Source organism: Phasianus colchicus, chromosome 4, assembly GCF_987193195.1.
Source record: "Phasianus colchicus chromosome 4, bPhaCol1.hap1.1, whole genome shotgun sequence".
In the NCBI taxonomy this organism is placed as follows: domain Eukaryota; kingdom Metazoa; phylum Chordata; class Aves; order Galliformes; family Phasianidae; genus Phasianus; species Phasianus colchicus.
The window spans coordinates 63,484,556-63,505,255 of NC_143439.1; the positions used below are offsets into that span (position 1 = coordinate 63,484,556).

General features: G+C 35.6%; 1 protein-coding gene across 2 annotated transcripts in view; it reads right to left on the reverse strand.

Moving 5' to 3' along the window:
• Positions 1–900: 900 nt before the first annotated feature.
• Positions 901–20,700, reverse strand: part of HTT (huntingtin) — a 74,600-nt gene continuing 54,800 nt past the window's right edge. For both annotated transcript variants that reach the window (XM_031588320.2, XM_031588319.2), the window contains 22 exons: positions 19,626–19,764; positions 18,147–18,269; positions 16,789–17,002; positions 16,439–16,584; positions 15,734–15,911; positions 15,461–15,556; positions 14,409–14,596; positions 13,113–13,239; positions 12,590–12,690; positions 11,740–11,894; positions 11,244–11,383; positions 11,007–11,089; positions 10,080–10,210; positions 9,756–9,885; positions 8,870–9,025; positions 7,504–7,694; positions 6,588–6,702; positions 6,149–6,362; positions 5,888–5,993; positions 3,539–3,701; positions 2,797–2,957; positions 901–2,040 (listed from right to left, as the gene is read on the reverse strand). In XM_031588320.2, coding sequence (XP_031444180.2) covers positions 1,827–2,040; positions 2,797–2,957; positions 3,539–3,701; positions 5,888–5,993; positions 6,149–6,362; positions 6,588–6,702; positions 7,504–7,694; positions 8,870–9,025; positions 9,756–9,885; positions 10,080–10,210; positions 11,007–11,089; positions 11,244–11,383; positions 11,740–11,894; positions 12,590–12,690; positions 13,113–13,239; positions 14,409–14,596; positions 15,461–15,556; positions 15,734–15,911; positions 16,439–16,584; positions 16,789–17,002; positions 18,147–18,269; positions 19,626–19,764 — 3,271 coding nt within the window. In that variant the 3' untranslated portion in view covers positions 901–1,826. The remainder of the gene's footprint in view (positions 2,041–2,796; positions 2,958–3,538; positions 3,702–5,887; positions 5,994–6,148; positions 6,363–6,587; positions 6,703–7,503; positions 7,695–8,869; positions 9,026–9,755; positions 9,886–10,079; positions 10,211–11,006; positions 11,090–11,243; positions 11,384–11,739; positions 11,895–12,589; positions 12,691–13,112; positions 13,240–14,408; positions 14,597–15,460; positions 15,557–15,733; positions 15,912–16,438; positions 16,585–16,788; positions 17,003–18,146; positions 18,270–19,625; positions 19,765–20,700) is intronic.

The window sequence follows — 20,700 nt, forward strand, 5'->3', positions numbered from 1 at the left end:
GCTAAATACAGCAATGTCTACAGTTGTTTCTACTGCCCATATTATCAGTTTTGCCTTTTCAAGAGGAAGTGACAGCAGTGGACAATTCCTTTTAAATCAATTTATGGGCAGGAGTAACAATTTTTGGTCTAGATTGGAATTAGTTTAAATACATGGGTTTAATAAATACAAATATACATATCTGTATACATTAAATGTTGTCACGTGTATAATTTCCACATATACATTATATACAGAAATACATACAAGTACATGCTCCTCCTGACAACACTATCTCATTTTTCCAAGTGTCACCAAAAGGTGTGATAAGGAATTGAAGAGAGGTTAAATATAGGACATGACTGAAAACCCAGCTATCATTTCTCTACAATTAAAAAATTATAACAAATAAACTAAAGATGAATGCTATGCTTTCCCCATGCAATTCACAAATCAGTGGGGTTTCCTGGGTGGTAAGTAAAAGCTAAATCTGGCCTTGTGTAGTGCTATAAAATTGTTGATATTTGTACTGCGTGTCTAAAGCTTTATGTGTACGACAGGTAATAAAAGCAGTTGTGTAATCTAACACCTTAGCCAGTCCCAAAGTAGACCACAGCAGCCTTCTGATTCTCAACTGCCAGTATAAATTTGTTCAAAGTGAGAGTGGTTTGAATCCAGTTGACTCCATGGTCTCAGTTAGGAAAGGTCAAACGGTTATTGACTACTGGGGAGCTTGCACTATTGTCTCTTAAATGCTATGCAACAGATAAGAGCCATTTCTTAAGTATACAAAAGGCTGATCCAAAATAACTAGTCCTCTCTTTTACCATAACATCTCAAAATAAAGAAATTCAAAAGCTACAAGTGGACCACAAGAACGCCTCCTTAATACAGTCACTCAAGACACATTAAATCAACATATTCCAGTTTTAAAGCGCTTTAAGAAAAAGTGAGATGCAAAACAAAATGTAATCTGTACATTAAGATGGAGTTTCAAAAAGAACATAAATTTGAGCACAAGGAAAAATGAGGACAATACAGATGTCAAGACATTCAGTAGCGTGGCTTCTGTTCACCTCGAATTACAGCACAGCTCATGCATCACACATCTTACAATTTTACATACTGTACATGATATAGAAATAGAAATATTTAAGTTAAAATTTCTTTTACTGATATACCGTACTCAAATTTTAAATCCTGAGAGGAAAAAAAAAGAAAAAAAAGTGTGGTTACGTATGTGCACCACATCTCCGATACCACCAACACGTGCACCACAGGATATAAGAAAGTCTGGAGAGGAATTACATGCTGGAAGTGTAACTCATGAAAGCCATCTTCTCTTGTCCTCGTTTGGGAGAGACAATTCAATTCAACAATCTCTATTTCGTACTACACAACAGTATATACATGTACATAAAACTATGAAGTTTTCTAATGAATGCAGCTTCCAATAACAAAGTGTTTCTGTCGGTTTCTTACCAGCTGCAAACACAGTGGCTTCAGCTGAACGTTAGGAAGAAGAGCAATACCAGTTACCTTGCATGTAACACTTGCTCATAATTTACAGTTAGTAAATCTGTCTCAGGTTAGTCCCAAACATCACTTGTAGAACATGGACAATTCCACCCACAGGTGTTTCGTGTCAAGAACAAAAAAAACTACACTAGATTTTTCAGGTGATTTCCAGTGCTGCAGAACACTTCTCCATGCATTCTGGAAGAAAATAAGTGGCAGGTCCATGTTTATCACAAATGCAACCACAGAAACTTCCTCGATCTCGCATTTCCTATAATTTGTATCAGATTCCAACACTAGTCATGCAATTTCATTATGCATCAGGACATTCAACATGCTGTGACCTTGTGGACATTTTGCAAACAAGTTAGGAGGCGATGATATGGAGTTCCTGGAGATGCTACCACCTCAAACACTGACTGAAAAGCCCTCCGATCTAATTCTTCATCAATCTGATGTCGGTAAAAGTCCATGGCCACCAAACAGAAGATGTTAACATCCACTTGCTCCAGTTTTCCCATTCTGCTGATAATATGTGGAAGACTGAGATATAAGTTAAGGTCATAAATGACAGAATTTGATCATATTTGGTTTACTACTTTAAACACTGCTCTCCAATGAAGTGGTGTATATTTGAGTTCACTAACAATGTGAAAAACACTTTCATGTGTTCACTGAACTGCTACTCCAGGAATCCTATTTATTCAGTAGCTTAACACAATTTTTTTTTTTATTTCCAGGAACTTACTTTAACCTAGCAGCAGTCTTTATCCAATGGAGGAAATGGTGCAATTAGTCTGAACTGCCTACATCCAAGGAGCAGTGCTGTCATGAGGAACCATTAGATTTCAGACATGATGACATGTTTATTTTTTTGCCCAGTCATGAAACCCAACTTTTTTTTTTTTTTCTGTATTTAATATTTTATTTTGTAGGAGGAATACAAGACAAAGAATTTAGAGGTGACTGCAAAGATATCCAGTGAAGCTTTTTTAAAGCCTCTTAACGTAATGAATTTCCAAATCAACCTGAACAGTCACATGGAACAGAAATTTAAAAAATAGTTTTAGGTAACTGTATTCTCAAAATCTGTTTAGAAGTTCTTTCTTCCTGAAACCTCAGGTACCAAAAGGACAATATCAAGCACAGTATAGATAGAGTAAAAGTTTGTTAAGGTTTCTTTTGTGTGTGCACTAAATTGTGTATTAAGTTTAATACTTCTGCTCTCCTAAGCTATCAACGTCCTTTACAGAATCACATTTACCCAGAAGTGACACACATTCAGTCTGTTTAGGATACACTGCCGAAATCCATTGACTGGTGGAAGCACTGACAAAAAAACAGGAAAGACTCCACACTGCCATTGCCACAGGTGTTCTTTGTGTGAAATTAGAGAGAGACAGCATCACCCAGTCACGGACCATTGAGGACTGTCCAGTGGTATGTAGTGTCTGGAATACCTGCAAAAATATTTTACGTAGGAATAAAGACAAGACATACAGACATGGAAAGGAGTTTAGTTTCCCTTTTAAAGGTTTACCTCATCTACAAAGCTCTGAGATTCACAGATTCGTTGGAGAGAACTCTGCCAAAGTGATTCTGCAGAGTGGTCTCATCACACCTGTGGCAAATTGAAGTGTGCACACGAAAAGCAAGACCTGCATTGTGTCTCTGTTTTTAATACATAAAGGGTGGTGCATACATGCACTCTTAAGTGATGCATGAGTCCAGTACGTAAATGATGAAACACAGGATACCAAGAAGCCCAACTATGTCTGCTAGAAGCTTGGCTGGTTTCACAGAACCATATGACCTGGAGTGCCTCCTCAAAACCAGAGGAATCTGAGCAGCAGAATCCCTGCTATTAATTTTCCCCCAGAACACAAAGTTCACAGCAGTACACCTCAAAAACTGCTAAATAGTTTATTAGATCTAATGAAAATTATACTTGCCCCTTGTATTCAAGTACTGAAGACTGAAGAGCTGTCACTTACTTAACAGTTCTCTGAAATACATAAGGAAAAATATAGATATACATTACCTTATAAACTACTGTTGCCATAAATTGTGGATAAGGCTGCTGATTGGATAGAAATTCTCCAATAACTTTATTCATTACATCTTGTGGAGGAAAAAAGTCATCAAGGAATTGGGGAAGGATTCGGGCCACTACTCTAGCTTCAAAAGGAAATCCCTTCCTGATCCTAAAAATAATAGAAAAATAACATTTTATTATTTAATTCCAGTGAACATCTTGTTATTTTTCAAATTAATTGCAATAGGAAGAATATTCTATTTTCATCTTTAGACAGGCAAGCCTTAAACAAGAATCAAGACTTCACCTCATCTTACCCTAACAGTCTAGCCTAAGAAATCTAACAAAGCTATTATAAATTCAATAGAAGTTACTTCCTCACCTGCCCCTCCCCAACTTTTTTCCACTTCCTTTCTCAAGTAGCCAACATTTTTTAAACTACTGGTTTAGAAACAAGATTTCACAATACAAATGCTGAAGAAGTTAAATGAGAATAATAATAAAAAAAAGATAGGGAGATTACTCTAGTAATTATCAGGAAAAAGACTATTCTCTTCAACTTCTTTATCAATGTAAAGTGGGACTGAGCATAACCTCAGCAAGTTTGCAGATGACACTAAGCTGAGTGAAGCTGATATAACAGAAGGAAGAGCTGCCTTCCAGAGACAAGCTTGCAAAGGGGACCCACAAGAACCTAATGAGGTTCACCAGCATCCAGCACAAGGTCTGTGTAGACCAAGAGAAGAACAAATTGAGACCAGCACTGCAAAGGACCTCGGGGTTGTGATGAACAGATAGATGTGTGTGCTTGCAGCCAGGAAGGTCAATTGTATCCTGGGCTGCATCAAAAGTGTGCAAGGTGAGGGACGTGATTGTGCCTCTCTGCTCTTGTAAGGCCCCATCTGCAGTACTGCATCCAGGCCTGGGGCCAAAAGCACAAAAAGAACATGGCTGGAGCAGGCTCAAAGGAGGCTACAAAGGTGGAGCACCTCTCCTATGGAGAAAGGTTGAGGGAGCTGGTCTTGTTCAGTTTGGAGAAAGAGGAGGCTCTGGGGAGACCCCACTGCGGCTTTCCAGTACTTAAAGGGTGTTTATGAACAGGAGAGAGACTTACTTTTTACTGATAATAACAGGACAAGGGGGAATGGTTTTAAATTAAAAGATGGGAGATTTAGATAATAAGAAGAAATTCTATACTCAGAGGATGGTGAGGCACTGGAACAGGCTCTCCAGAGAAGCTGTGGATGCCCCATCCCTGGAGGTGTTTGGGGCCAGGTTGGATGGGGCCCTAGACACTCTTCTAGTGGCTGGCAACCCTGCCCACAGTAGGGAGTTGGAACTAGTTGGGGATGGGCTTTAAGGTCCAACCCAAGCTATTCTGTGATTCCATGATAAGCAGAACCTTGATTTTCATTCATAATATCTTTGCATATTTTTCAATCAACACCAGAATGACTAATATATAACAGAGAAAAGTACTGTAAAGAGGGAGAAATCATCAATTTAAAGACTATCTTATTTAATGAACACTGATTGGAAAATCTTCCTAATAAATGCTGCATCTGTCAATGTGCTAAGATGAAGTCAGTAACTGTTGTAGGGAATAGTCATAAGAAATTTTCTGCTTCTAGTATTCTTGTTTGTTTTACTAACTCTTAGGAGTGATTATTTCAAGCACTGCTCCAGCTCGGTTCTCACTGAGTACAGAACTGAAACCCTCATCCTGTTTTATGGAAAACCACTGAACCCGCACAAAAAAAGCCAGCCATTATGCCACAAGCTACTATGCAAAATCTAACATGCTATGCTCACTTAACGCAGCTTGAGATTGTCAGATCAGAACAGGGGTTATGAAATACTTCCATTAAATGAGTTCCATGTGAATACAGAAATTTTTCTGTACCCTTCCACTGCAGTTACTTAACAGCCTTGGAAAGAGCAACACGTGGGTGGGGGAAGGGGAAAAGAGGTTTAAACTCTTAAGGATGGTTTCAAAGATTATTTCCCGTAAACTAGGATTTATATCCTTGATTACACAGAAGACATCCTGAAAAGCACTTAAGAGTTTGACCTGAACGGAGCTGGAAATACATTTATAAAGTATTACAGTTTGTGCAACACTGAGTATCAGTTAGGACATGTCTGTTTTCCATTTACATTCCTGTACATTTGAGCTGTGTTCAGCAATTCCATCAGTGTTACTGTGTATACTACAGCTATCAATTTTAACAATAGTAAGCAGAGAAATAACATTAATTAAATATTAGAACTGTCAGAGAAGTGAGGAGACAGTGCCAAAGAATCATTTCCCCATCGGTGCCCCACGACACATTTTATCACATTTTATCCTCTCACCTATCAAAAAGAACAGATACTCGTTCCATAGCCACGATCACAGATTCACTGTCGGGGGCTGCAGGATTTGCATCTGTGGAACGACTGGGGCTGACTTTTTCCTTTCCTAAACCAAAATAATTTGTTACAAATTTACTGCAAATGCCAGAATAAGACCTTTTTTATCCTTGCTAGCAAGAACAATTGGAAAAAAAAAAAATTAGCACTGTTAGTAAGCTAGTCTTTCAGAACATGAAAAGGTATTTAAAAAACATAAAATACCTGTGTACATGCAAGTCAGCATTAGCCCAAGAGCTGCCATTGCTCTGTGGGGACTCTGCACATTCACTCTGTCAACACTCAGTTTAACCAGAGATTCACTATCCAGCCTGGAAAGCTGCTCTGAAAGGAGAAGTCGTTCTAATCCCCTCAGGACACAATGGTAAATAATGGATGGTGTTGATTCATCACTTCCAGACACCATGACTCCACACATCTGAAATAAAGAGAAGAGCCATCTACTTGTTTTTTGAGGCATGTTTAGGTCACCTTCTAGCACCATGCTATTACAACTCTCTGAAGAATTGCATGTAGGACTGCTGTTTAAAGGAAGCCTGATGAAAAAAAAATCTACATCACAAAAATTAAGTCAAGAGTTAAAGATATCACGTGGTGATCTCAAGTTACATAATTACCTGTGATTGTGGGAATTACAACATACCTGTATAATTCCTGCAGAGAATTCAGGTCCTACATCAAGTGGATAGTTCTCTATCAAATAAAACGCAGCTGCACACATTACTAAGATATGCTGTTGGTTATGGACAGTCACACAACTGTAAGTAAGAAAAAACACTAGTAGTTACTTACATAAGTTATCTAGGTCAGGAATTGAGACAATACAAACAGTCCTAGAAATAGCAGGTATTTTTTCCACATCAAATTTATGCAGTTTTTAAACTGTAAACTGCACAATGTATCTCCAAGTGATTTGCACAAACTTGTCACATGCTATAAGAGAGCACTAGTTTTCATGGAAAGTCAGTGCAACATTCCCAAATATTTTTTCAGCAATATAATTTCAAACTATCAGTGCTTCACTTGTTTAGATGAAATTTTTTCCATTACTGATCCTGCAAAGGTCAGTCAAGAAGTATGCCTTATGACAGAAAAGTAACAAAAGGTTTAGGGAGCACAATTTACCAAAGAGACAAGAGTCTGAGAAAATAGTTTTCTCACCCTCAAGTAACTTTTTAGTTCTGTAAATAAAATCTTAAGCTCGCTAAGCTTCATTTGTAAGGTTTCAAAAAAAAAAAAAAAATGACAAGAACTTGAGCTGTCTGATACACTTACCTGCTCTAAAAAGGACTGAAAATGGCAAACCATAAAGGAGCATGCAGCACGTGAGCATGCAAGAGACCCAGTCAGACACAGAAAGAGTGGCACTGCAAGAAAATTCCTAGCTTTTCCTAGTTCCAATAAAGCAAGCCTAGAAATCTTAATAAACTTTTTGTTGTTGTTGTTAGTTTTTAAAAGTCAGACTAAAGTAAGCTAGTTTACTTAGACGTGTATTATTTCACTTAAACAAAACCTCTCACTTATGTTAAGGAGATGGTAGGAGGAGAGAAAAGTCTTACTGTGCTACTGCTCTCAAATTGGAGAGTAAATACTCGCAGATGATTGGAATGAGTTGCTTTGCTGTTTCATCAAGCAAGTCACACTCAAGGATATAAAGAATTCCATGCAGAGCCCCGATTCGACTCGGCATATGAGTGCTTCTTAAGGTAGATTCCAGCAGTCGACTTACTGGTTCAGCCACAGCTTTATCCTAAAACATTCAAAAAGCACTAATTACAAATAAACACTAGTAAATCTTGCCATTTGGAAATACCTGGAAAAATTAAAGATCAGCAAAACAGAGACTGGCTTAAAATAGTACTTCAAATCAATTGTGGACAGGATAATACATCAGATAAGAGAACTTGCAGATTAACTGATTGAACTAATGCTATCAAAATAATTTGTTACAAATAATACACGCTATCCCATAATTTATAACCAACAAAGTGTGCATAGTTACACATGCTATTAGGGATTCACTACTTATAGATCTTGGACTGGAAGCTGTCAGAATCATAGAATAGCTTGTGTTGGAAGGGACTTCAAGAATCATCAAGTTCCTAAACTGTTTCAAAAGCTGGTAAGTGCTAACAGCCTATGTACAAACGAATACTCAACTAATAGTAGGGTGCTCCACTTATTTTTTTTCCAAAACCAATGGCACCTAGTTCTGCACATCTTTCTATCCATCACTCCTACATTTAGCTATACTCGTATACTTTACCAAAATACAACAACCTACTAGTATACCTAAAAAGTATCCTGTACTGCTAGATTTGAACAGTGAAGTCTTATTTTTCTTGCAATGTATTTAGTATTTAGTAGAAATTATTTATTTTACTTTATTTTGGTATTTGTGAAGCATCTAAGATACAGGCCAGTTTTAAAACATGTGATCTTAGTTGCTCTTTTTAAGCAAGTTTCGAACACGACAGAGCATGGGACAACATGCAGCTCTTGACTGGAATTAACCTTTTATTTTCTCTCATTTACAGAGATATGCAGATGTTCACTTGTGAGAAAGTGTTATTAACTCACTGAGTGGGTAATTGCAGTGCAGTCAGGACAAGATGATCTTGACAACTCCTTTAGTATGTCTGGCATCACTTTCACAGCATTCCCCTGTACAGGTGCTGCTGCAGTAGCTACTCAAACAACTGTCCCAAAATGTTTCAAAACATTTCTTATCACTATTATCAATACAGTTTTATGTTTCCATAAGTGGTACTCTCTGAAATGTCCATTGAAAGATACTATTCTTGTCTGGCATACATAGTTAAGGAGAATAACATTAATTTGCATTACTCAATGTCCATTCCCTAAATATGGAATGACACATCTTCACTCATCAACTTGAAATACGTTTCCATGAGAATTTCTTACCATCCCAAGAACAGCTGCAGCCTTACAAGTGGCTGGTATCAAATACTGTATAAGAATCTCATCTTCTGATGGATGCACCTTTCGCAATTCTGTCAACGTTGTATACATCATCTCAAACTGATTTCTTTCTGTAAATAAGTCTGATACTGCCAGGAGCTATGCACAAATTAAGATTGAACACACAAAAAGCCCATTAGTAGTCCCTCAGAATAGGCATCTCCTTTAATTGTTAGCAAATATCCTTTAATTGACCAAGATGTTTGGGAAAACAATTGCTAACTTGTGCAGAATTCTACCATCCATCCCAGTAAAAAATTACCTCAAAATGGTCCTTTTTTTCCCCACAAAGTTCACAAAATCAAATCCACTACATAAGTAATTCTGTGAAATGAATGAATGCTGCCATTTACAACGTGTTAGAACTCCCAAAACACCACAATATATAATCTGCAAAGACAGTTTAATCTAGGCTTCTTTATTAGCACATAATTCCTATCAAGACACATTCTTTAGTCATGCTTGTATTAGTCCTTTAATACATTGTTTTTTGACTTTTTTTTTTTAGGAAGAAAGAGTAAGCAAAACCCTTATCTGTTTTTTGTAAACAATCAATTTTAAAAGGACTGCCACGTGGCATTAAGATGCCTGTAATGCAGTAGCAAAATACTCAAATTCAGGTGCTTACATTGTTTCAAATGTTGCAATGTTATAATTGTGCGAGTTATATTTCCACACTAACCATATAATATCATTGCCAAGAAAAAAAACTTTTTTTTTTTTTAAAGTCAGCATTTCTTACATATTAAAAGATCCTTTACAAATGATGTTTAACTCCAAAGACTTGTTAACATACACTCAACAACTCAGAACAATATTTTAGACTTACTGATCGCACGACTTCACTAATCAATATGACTGGCGTTCTCTTGTTAGGGCTTGATGGCAATATCCACTGACTATATAGTTCAAGTAAGAACTGAGAACAAGAATGTATATCTACACCAGCCCGATGCTTCCTGCAAAGCACGATAAGCAAGGGTTAAAATGGCTATTCTTAAGCTCTGTCAAAATGCTCAGTTTGAAACAGGTTTTAGTACTTAGATTTTTATCTTATTTGCATCCAGTGTCCAGTTAAAAAAGGTGTTTTACTCAACTCTGAATTTTGATTATACAAAAGGTTATTTGATAAGTTAAAGGAAAAACAACATACCTGGTGTTAATAGGAGAGGTTGGTGGTGAGGAAGGAACAGGTATGTCATTCTCATCTTCCTCATCCTCACCCCACTCTTCTTCTCTCAATGGAGTGATATTATTTCCTAACCATATTGAATGTATAGAGACCTAACAGCAAGAAAAAAAAAGTGAATTCATCATTCAACGTCCTCAGTCAGATTAGTAGAATTCCATAAGTCCAGCGTATTTTTCATTTAAATTACAGGACGTGAACATCATCTACATGAATTGCACATCACTTTTTTTTTTTTTAAACCTTTTTCAATGTTTTAGTTGAACTTGGTACAATGTGCATACATGATTCAAAGTTAACATACTGGATCCTAAATCTAAAGCAAAGTGAATGTATTCACAATTCATACTGAGCAAGAAAATAATTAAGAACAGTAATGACTGCAATTCAAATTAATTGCAATTTAACCTTTCTTCTGAAATCAGAACAGAACGCAATGTTAATTACTTTCACTCAGGCTATTTATAAAGAAAGCCTCTATGTTCTTGAGGTTTTCTTTACAAAATTTAAGAAAATCCCTATGTATTTAAAGTTAAAATAATATTGCATAGTTGTCCAGTAATTTTTCTTTTCCTAAGAACAGCTGTATGCTTGCAATAGCAAATTAAAATCCAATAGCTGAAGTTAAGCCTAAAACCACATGGGCTTTTTAACACATAGAGCTGAAGAGTAGAATAATTCCATAGCTGGCTCAAAGGCCGAGCACACACACAAAAGCAAAACTTCTGAGAGGTGGATTAACTGGCTGAGAGGAATCATGCAATTATGATCTACTCTTAATGTCAGAAGCCACCATTTAAATTTGATGTTAAGCAACATTTCTCAACTGGATTTTCAAGAATTAGAAGAAAATGTAATAAAAGTCAAGTTCAAAGTTAAGTTTTAACAAACCTGTCCCAGTTTATAATCCATATCTCCTATTTCTCGTTCAGTATTGATTTGCAATAAGAGTTTTTCATGGCTGATAAGAGCACCTATAGCAAAACAGAAGGCAATTTTAAAAAATATGTATATCTTAAAATGGCTTATTTTCTTGCAAACTAGTTTTCAAATTCCTAACAGTATCATTTCTACTTTTTAAATCTAAGAGCAATTCAGTCACTCCCTCACTCCAACAAAGGCACCTACCTGTGCTAATAGGAGAAAGTGATGGAACAGGGTCCCAAGCTTGATATAAGTGATGAGTAGCAATATTATCTCTCTTAGATACCATTGCTTGGATTTCTTGTTCAACAATTCCCCTGATAACACTTAGCTTCCTCCCAAACCTGAAAACCCAATAGAAATTGATTAAAGTAGATTTTCCCCTTAACAATTTTGTGCAAGTCTGACTAGCTTACTCTACAGTGTTGCGTGTCTACACTTACTTGCATTCTGAGGGATGCTAAAACTGAGAAATGTTTAGAGATGCACACTGTTGACTAGATTTTACATTCATTGTCTTCTTCCAGATACTGTCTTTTTACTCAGCAAGTTTATGCGACTTCTATGTAAACAGACCCACCTTTATACACTCATTAAAAAAAATAGTCTGTGCATTTTTGCTATTGCTATATTAAGCTACATGTAATTACATATTAATCATAAATATAAATTTACACATTTCGAAGTGGAAAAAAAATACCTTGTGTCCAGAGCTTTTAAAGCTTTGTTGCGAGGCTGCTGTTCCAAACAACTGACTGCTGGATTGCCTGCAACAGGTATTGTCATTGCACTCAGCACCAAGGAAGTTATGGCTTGTACTGCAAGAACATTAATTTGGGTCCTCTCTGTATCTTCCTGTAAAATGAACTTACTGTAATTTGAATTGGAAAAAAAAAAAAGAATCCTGAAAACCCTGAATATTGCTTTGTTACCTTCCACTAAATTACCATTAACAAGCCTGGCAACTAGACTTCTTCCTAGCCAGATATCTAGCTGACACTGACAGATGCAATGCACACAAAGCACTGCAACTAGCAGAAAGGCATCCTTCCATCACTGAAATTCTACATGCACGCTCTTATCCTAACAGCATTAAAACCTCAAGGTGTCTATTTCAGAGCGTTCAAAGTGTGTATTTTTCTTGTTTGAACCAATCCATTAGTTTCCTGTTGAAACAAAGCATCAAATGAGACCAAATCTGAGTTGGATCACTTCTGAAGTTTCCATGTTATCTAATTTTATTCACACGCTTTTAGGAAAAGAACTCAAACTCATCACTGATTTTTCAGCAGTGTTTTTCTGGGTATCTTTAACTAGACACAGTCATTACTCTAACACTGCTTTCAAACCACGGTGCTACAGATTCAGTATTTAGCACCACTGACAGATAGGTCTTAACTCACATGGACATGCAGATAAAGAACTAAAACCAGAAATAGTCTCTCCATTTTGGTCACTACTTTTCTGTTTGACAGACTTATTAACAGAAACAGCTTTCCTTAGTTCCAATTAAAATTTAATTTAAAAAAACATTCAGTGAGCAACATTACCTCTTGTTGGTTCTCTTCTTGGTCCATTACAATAGGCTGAGTTACAAGTACACCAAGTAAAGTAGCCCAAGTCTCTTCAAACTGGGTACGGCTGATCCATCCTAAGAAAACACACAGCAATAGCCATTTGTGTCTTAAAACAAAACTAAACATGAAACATTAAACGTGTAGGAACAATGTGCTATTTCATACTGCTTTCTCTTCAATTAAGGATTTTTGTAATCATTACAACTTAATTATAATCTGTTCTATTTTAGAAAATAAAAAATTGGAAGGGCTCTAGCAGTATCATCTTCAGGTTCTTTTTTTTCTTCTTTTCTGTTTTTACCATACATATAGATATTTTGACTGTCCAATGTTAAAAAGTATGACATCTATCAGGTTTTCAAAACAGAGAAGCATCCAAAAGCTGGACTTTCTTAGAGGGCTGATGTAGCACCAAATTCAGTTATCTGCTAACTTCACAGCACAGGCAAAATGCTCAATAAGAGCCAACTGAATTCAATCTTAATTTTGTACATACCAAGTGTGTTAATGCGATAGATGAACTCTTTAAAGATTTCTTTTTCTTGAAGAAATTCTACTGGGATTTCAGGAAAAACTGTGCCAAAGTCACCTGCAGGCTTTGGCGACCAGCCTAATTTCCAGACCTGGTGAAATACGAAGAAAGAAAGATTATTACTGTTCCAAAACAGTAATAGCACTAATATGACAATAATACTTGTATATAGCACCATTCAAATGCAATGAGACACAAACTGGTAAGATAATTCTCCAAATAAGAAAACCATACAGAAAGATTACATAGCTAGTGCACATTTTACACTTGTTCTTCGTATATTTCTCACTATGAATTAATTATTTAGTCCTACTTTCCAAGGTAAAGCATTAAAGAAAATGCTGCTGTCACATATTTCAGTTTAAAACTTAAGTTATGCTAAGTACTAGATAACACCTGGATTGAGTACAGTAATACAGGGAAAACAAATAACAGATGGCTAAAGAAGCATAAAGATGCATCTGAGAGTGGTCAAAGAAGTCTTGATTTATGAAATTAGTATCTTTTGCCATCACCTCAAACACAGTGCTGAGAAACTCTACCTAGGGATCAGGAAATCCACTTCTGCTTTATGTCATATGAACTTAGACACATTTCAGATGATTGTTTTTTAATATATCAACTTGAAATCATTTCACAACATTAGTAATACATTGGAGGTAATCATGAAGTATTATTAAATCCACATTATGTCTGCCAAAAAGGAGAGACTGAAATACTTTGTCCAAAGGATCTACGGTGACTTAGGAAAAGTGCACAATCTAAAAGTACCTGCATGGTATGCCATGGTACCACTACTAAACATCTGAGTTAGTTTAGACACTGGGACTACCTCAGCATCATTGCATCATTGTGGTACTTACTATAGCACGGCATCAGATGAACTTGTGACTCAGTGTCAAAGACATCCATGTATATTTTGCACTCTTTCCAGGGTTAAACAATTTTGCAGAACAGAAGGAAATATTAAATGCTATGAAAAATCCCAAATCCTTGCCTCATTTTCATTCAATTACTGCCTGGACATTCATCCAAGAATGTAAGGAGCAAATTACACTCCATTCCAGTTAGAATTCTTACTTCATAACTTTATTTCATACCTTTACAATGTTTTACTATTTAGAGTTTCAAAACCTAAACTGGGTGATCTAAGTAGATACTGATTGAGTCCTAATAATATATAATATGCGGTCTAGTTTGTTTATGCAAAAAGTTCTCTAGAAGCTTTTACAGCCTGAAAATTAAACATAATGAACGTACCAAGGGAGGCACTCTTGTGTAACTATTCACTAGAGGCAGCCTTGCTAAACTGATGATGATATTCTTGAGGACCGGAGTAAGAAACGCTGGGATACTGCTGTTTCTATGATGACCCAAAGCCAGGACAGTCTGCAAACATTCCACCAACTCAGCTATCATTTCACAAGCTGCAGTAACGTGTTTCACTTCTTCAGGGGGAGAAAAAGAAATTTATTTTTATGAATCTGTTCAAAACACACCAGTTAAAATCATATAAAAAGAAGTGTAAAAGCTTAATTAAAATATATGCTAAGTACAAAACCACACCAAGGACATAGACAAAAAAAATGTTCTACAGCAGTTAGCTAGTTAAAAAAATACCATCACCACCTTCCCTGCAATTGTTTGTATTGCTTGCCAATCTCAGTACTAGAGAATATCAATAGCTGAGATCTGCCAGAAAAACATGCAAGAAAAGCAAGAAAACAGGCAAGTTTCCTAAAGCCAGCAAGAGCAAGCCACATTGAACAGAGCTTTTCTTACAATTTAAAGTGATGAAACTCACTTATCTCATAGGAAAGCACTTTCATAGCTGGCTCTGAGCTAAATCTGATAAACAGGTCAATTCCCTACATGGAAATGAAATCTTACACTGAACAAGCACAGCTGGATATAAAAGACAATGCAGACCATTCTAGAGGACTTGACTTTCACCCAGTACCGTACTCCCATTAGAGTAGAAAGGCAGAAAATGAATCTGTCATTTGTTTTTAAAGAAATATTAATTTTTAGATTCTACTCTCATGTGAAATTTTAAAATCCTACAGCATTTTAAAAAGCTCAGTCTGCAGCATGCTGCACAGCTGACAAAACTGCCCAAAGAAAAAAACTCCATTAATGTTTCAAGCTTTCAAGTAAAAAATACACGTATGAAAACTGTCAATCTATACCTGATAAGCACTTATCAAATAGAACTAAGCTTTCAAATGAACTCTTGTTAAAAAAAAAATCAGTAATTGAAATTTTTCTTTTGTGAAAATCTAAAACAAATGTGGAATTAAATGTTTACTTACTGTGCATGTTTGAATCAACTTCATTCTCACATAAGCCTTTTGAAGCATTCTTCTTTCTTTCTGGACTAAGAAGTTGATTCCCAGGTTCAACTGCAACTGAATTTAGACAAAAATATATAACAGTAATATCTTTTAAATATCACACATTCCTTTTTTTTAAAGTGTCACAGAAACGACTCAAAAGGACTCACAGGATATACTGCAAACCCGTAGCATTGAATCACTGGAACTATTAAGAATTTTTTTTTTCATAGCTGTTTAAATGGGACTCACCTGCTTCTATGATAAACTTAATGCAATTAATTAAGGAGCAAGCATAGGTCACATTAACTGCAGAAGCCAGCAAATTCCAGAGGCTAGGCTGCTGTAAAGTCAGACAGCAGCAATCCAGAGCAGCTTGCAGATCTATACTTATTGGAAGTCGGTCATGTATTAAATGCCATGATAATGCCTATGAAAAAACAAACAATTGCCATTAGAACAAAATTCTCAAAACATATGAATTTATAGTTGAAGGTTTTTGTTGGCTTTTGGTGTTTTTGTTTGTTTACAGCAATACATAATATATATATTTTTAATAAGTAAGTTGTACAGAAAAAATCATTTTGTTTCTTGAGAAAACAGAAAAGTACAAGAAAATTAAGAGCATTGTACAGAGGGAAAAAAAGAAAGCAAAACAAAAATTTTTTTTAAAAAACAAACCCTCATTTATCCAGTGTCCCAGAAACAGTGCAGGGCATTTTTCCAAAATGTCAAGATCATTGTATCATTCAGCCAATCTCTACTTGTAAAAAGCTACCCTTGCCCAATAAGCCCATCTGATTTTCTGGCACAGATCAAGTAGAAGAACCACTGAATAAACTTCTGCAGTAAGACAAGTTGTCCAGATCAAAATTCACTCCAGGGTGATCAATTAAAATCAAAGTTGGTTCCCTCCCAATATCTCATCACATCTTTATTTATGCTTTAGTTTCTTACCTCTATTGACATCACTACAAATTTCAGGATGTCATCCTCTTTGTCAGGAGGAACACGGAGACTGGATGGTAGTTTTGAGAGTAACAACAAATACTGAGCGAGCGCACGACAAAGCGTCATCACAGACTGATACATCACCTCATCGCCTACAAGACAAGACAGGATGTAATCTACAAGGTTGAGTCTTTTCTGTCAATAAATGTTTTTTAGAATTATTTCATAGGCACTTCTATACCAAGTATCTTGACTTTTTTTTTATTTTAAATAGTAAGTTCATGTATTGACAAGCCATCTGCCAACTACCTTTGTAGAGGAGAGAATAAACTTAAAAAGACCATTATTTCTATTACCAAAGATATCGTTTAGTTTTTTCCAGTAGGCCGATGGCTCAGTTGGCAAAAGTGGTTGGAAAACCTGGTGGCTGGCAGGAAGGTTTAGTACAGTGGCAGACACATGATCCAGTGTTACCCTCCGAGCTGCTTCAAAAAGGCTACTCTTCTGGTCTCGTGAGATTTCATTCATGCCAAGGCTTAAACAAGGTGCTAACAAGCTCAGGTTGAATTCCTGAAATTAAACAGTAAATACAAAGTAAATAAGCTGCTTTTAAAGAAAAGCAAGCATTTGACAGAACTGCTCTCCCCAATTATTATAATAGTAAATTAACAGTTTATTACTTTACAAGACCTCCATTCTTCTATGGTGTAACAACACCATAACTGAGATCATATTTGTCTTCAGTTTAAATTCTAAACATCAATATCCTGGTCTGGAAGGAAAAGATCAATATGCCCAGTACAAGATTCCAGAATAGCATATGAATAAAGCTGCTGAACTGTATACAATAATCTTCAACAAGAAAGATTTATTTGCTGATATGATGAAATCTTTTTAAGAATCAGTTTAACTAAGTGCAAATTTCTCAGTGGAGAAAACAAGGAAACTTCTGCTGTACTTCCCAGATAAGTTATATTCCTGTTATGCAAAGCATAACAAAGCTCGTGTATTCTGCCTGAAAACAGAATGCATTTTCCTTTTTCCTTTTTCCCTAACATTATACTCAGAAGTTACTTAAAAACACTTTTGCTGAAACTTTCCAAAAACGTATCAAGGAAAACAAACAGCAAATCATCCCAAAATATTAAAATTTTAGAAATATTAGTTAACACAGAGTTGAAAAGTGCAAGCTCTATCAGTTATTTGGTACGCATATCCAGACAAGTCACTCTCCAAAAAAAAAAAACAAAAAACACTACCACCACCATCATGACCCATTTCACAAACATCACAGGAATTTTTATTCTCTTTAAAGAAAAATTAGTAAAAATAAATAAGCTTGAAAATAAAACTTTAAGCTCAACTTAGCCTAAATTTATATTTTGCATGCGCCAAAATTATCTCCAGTAAATTGAATCTTAAATTCTAAAAGTCTGAAAGGTGTAACTCAGCATTATGACTCCACAGGATCTATATTTGAATACTACTCATTTCTCCTCAAAATGAGAAAGTATGAAATATTTTTAAATAGTTTCCCACTATTATTTCAGCATGCCCAAATTTAATGAAATCCAATAAGGGAAGGGCTAGCATTACATAAATCTGAAATGTTTGTATTTAAGAATCTTATCTATTAATACTATCAACTAGAACATCAGAAATAATTTAATACAACATCTTCAGCTGATACTGTTCCATCAGACAAAAAAGTTACCTTGCTGTTCATGAAGGAGTTCAGGTCAGGCTGAGGAATTCTGTTTAACAGTTCTGCACCTTCTAGTAGTGCTGAGTCAGACTTGATGCAACACTGAGACCTCACTAGTGACATATACCAGTCCTTTGATAATTGAAGAAAATAAATTCAGTACAGATTTTATTTTCACAAAATTAAAACAATTTCAGGGGTGAACTGCTTAATGTCATTTAATTGTGGTTCTTTTAAGAGATCTCTAGCCAAATTAATGTCAACAACAAGAACAAAAAAGAAACTGAAAAAAAAAAAAACCACCCATGAGAAAATGCAAAATAGGTGACTGATGAATGGACCATCTTAAAAAAGATAAATAGTCAAGTTGTCTATTTCCATGGAGTCTGGACAGGAAACAGAGCCAAAAAAGCTTAGCATATAGCATAAGTATATTAGGATTGAAAAGCTGATGACAGCATTTAGAAAAGCTGGAATATTTGATAGTCAAGTATAACAAAATGAAAAAAATACTGTAACAAGGAAAGAAAAGCCTTTAGAATCAGTGGCCTATCATATCAGATGAAGCATCTACACTGAAAGATGCACTGAAACAAATTAAGACTTACTCCTTACGTTTATAGTGCTGAGCCTAGAGGAATGAGTTAAAAATAGAACTAATTTAATTGAAGAACATTAAGAGTCAATTTTTTTTTGTTTCCTTTATCAATTAATGGACATCCTGAAGCAGCCAATACTAATTAGAATCCAACTGTGGAAGAAGCATATGAACACTTCCTTTGTGCAAGATTTGAAGTTACACAGAGGAAGATGACAGAAAATCACAGGCAAATGGCTTCTGAGCACAGTCTTTCCTCCTACTATCTAAGCTGTTCTCAGTCCTTCTATTAAGTCAGCGTGTTCCTCAACTCACTTGGACAGCTCTAAACTATCAGCTAATCAAGTAATTTTTGCCATCTCTATTAAACATGTTTTAAGTTTCTATGCATCACTGTAGAACATGTAGTAATGAAAAGCAGAAATGAACTGTTATAGGACAAACTGGAAAGCAAGGAAGACAAAGACCTCAAAATCCTCTTAGCCTTCCACCCGGCTCTGAGGTAAATGTATCTAATTACATGTAAGACAGAATTTCAAAAAGAGAAAACCAGCTATTTTCAGTCAGCAAATTAAACTCATCACTGCTGGAAACATCAAGAAAACAGATGACAGTATATGTCTACCTGAACCTCCTTGTAAATCTTTCCTCTAATTTTATGGAGAGAAAAAAAACTTGATAGTTTTTCATGGCACTATATATATAAGAAATATGCATGCATATTCTAATTGTTAGTCTTTAGCTTAAGAGCTAACACATGAAATCATTCACTGATCCCTATTTGAGATTGACTGACAATTTTAAGAGCATGGTAAAATTAAGCTCTTATCAAATACGTTGTAATAAGAAGAATACTTTTTGAGCCAATGCATTTCTAAATAGAATCTTACTTTATCTAGAATTACATTCTCTAAACCTGGTTGGTCTTCTCCATCTAGTGGGTGCAAGGTAACCTGAGGTGAAGGACTAGTTGTGTCTGGTGCCACCATGAGTCGAAATCTATCCAAGAGTGAGTAAAGTCTTTGGTGTCTGAAAATATAAACAAGCATCAGCAAAGAGCTTAGTTAGTTTCATAAAGCATTTAAAAAAAGAAACTCATCCAGTGAACTAATGTTCATAACTGGGACAGAAAAGCACTAGCATCATGAGATTTTTGCTGGATCATCCCCATGATGTAAAACTGCAAAATTCATCAGCTACCAGTAGACAAAAAAAATCAATCCTGTACCACCAGCAATAAAGACTTGATTTAGACATTGAGCTTGTACATGCTTATACATAAAATGCAAGCTGCTCAATTTCTTTAAGTAGTATAACCTTTTTAGTGAATAAGAATAAAATTTAACACACAGACTTGCCTGCATATGAACACGTTCTAACACGTTCTTCCAAACAAGAATCCACTTTAAGAAAACGGAGTAAAAGTAAACTAATATTTAAGATTAAGAATTTCTGTCTGTGGATTTAAAAGCCACTGCAATCAATGCTTTCTTTTTGTTTCTTTTTCTGATTCCAGTAATGTATTACACTGGTACTGTAAAAGTCATTTGGAGATTCTGACTACTATTATATTTTTAAGTTAAATCTCATAAGTGAAGGCACATTGCTATCAATTTACCACTGCCTTCAGCTTCATGTTCTTTAGCGCAACTTCTATTTCCTATTTCAGTCAATAGATATCAACCTCAGATACCAATGACATCAGGAGAATTAAATTACTCTTTCCATCGAGTCACGCTTTTGAAAGAACTGAATGCTTTGTTCCTTTTTATAATAGTAATTTATTTATAAACAACAGGGAGATTAAACCAGTGAATGAAAAAAAAAAACAACAGCTGGAACTGACAAAATCTGAGAAAACAAGTCTGAGGAAAATAAAGTTGTTTTCACAGCAATGTAGTTTGTGATTTTTGCCAGAATTAATTTGGGGTAACTTTTAGAAGTTAAATACTTTTAAGGTTTGGG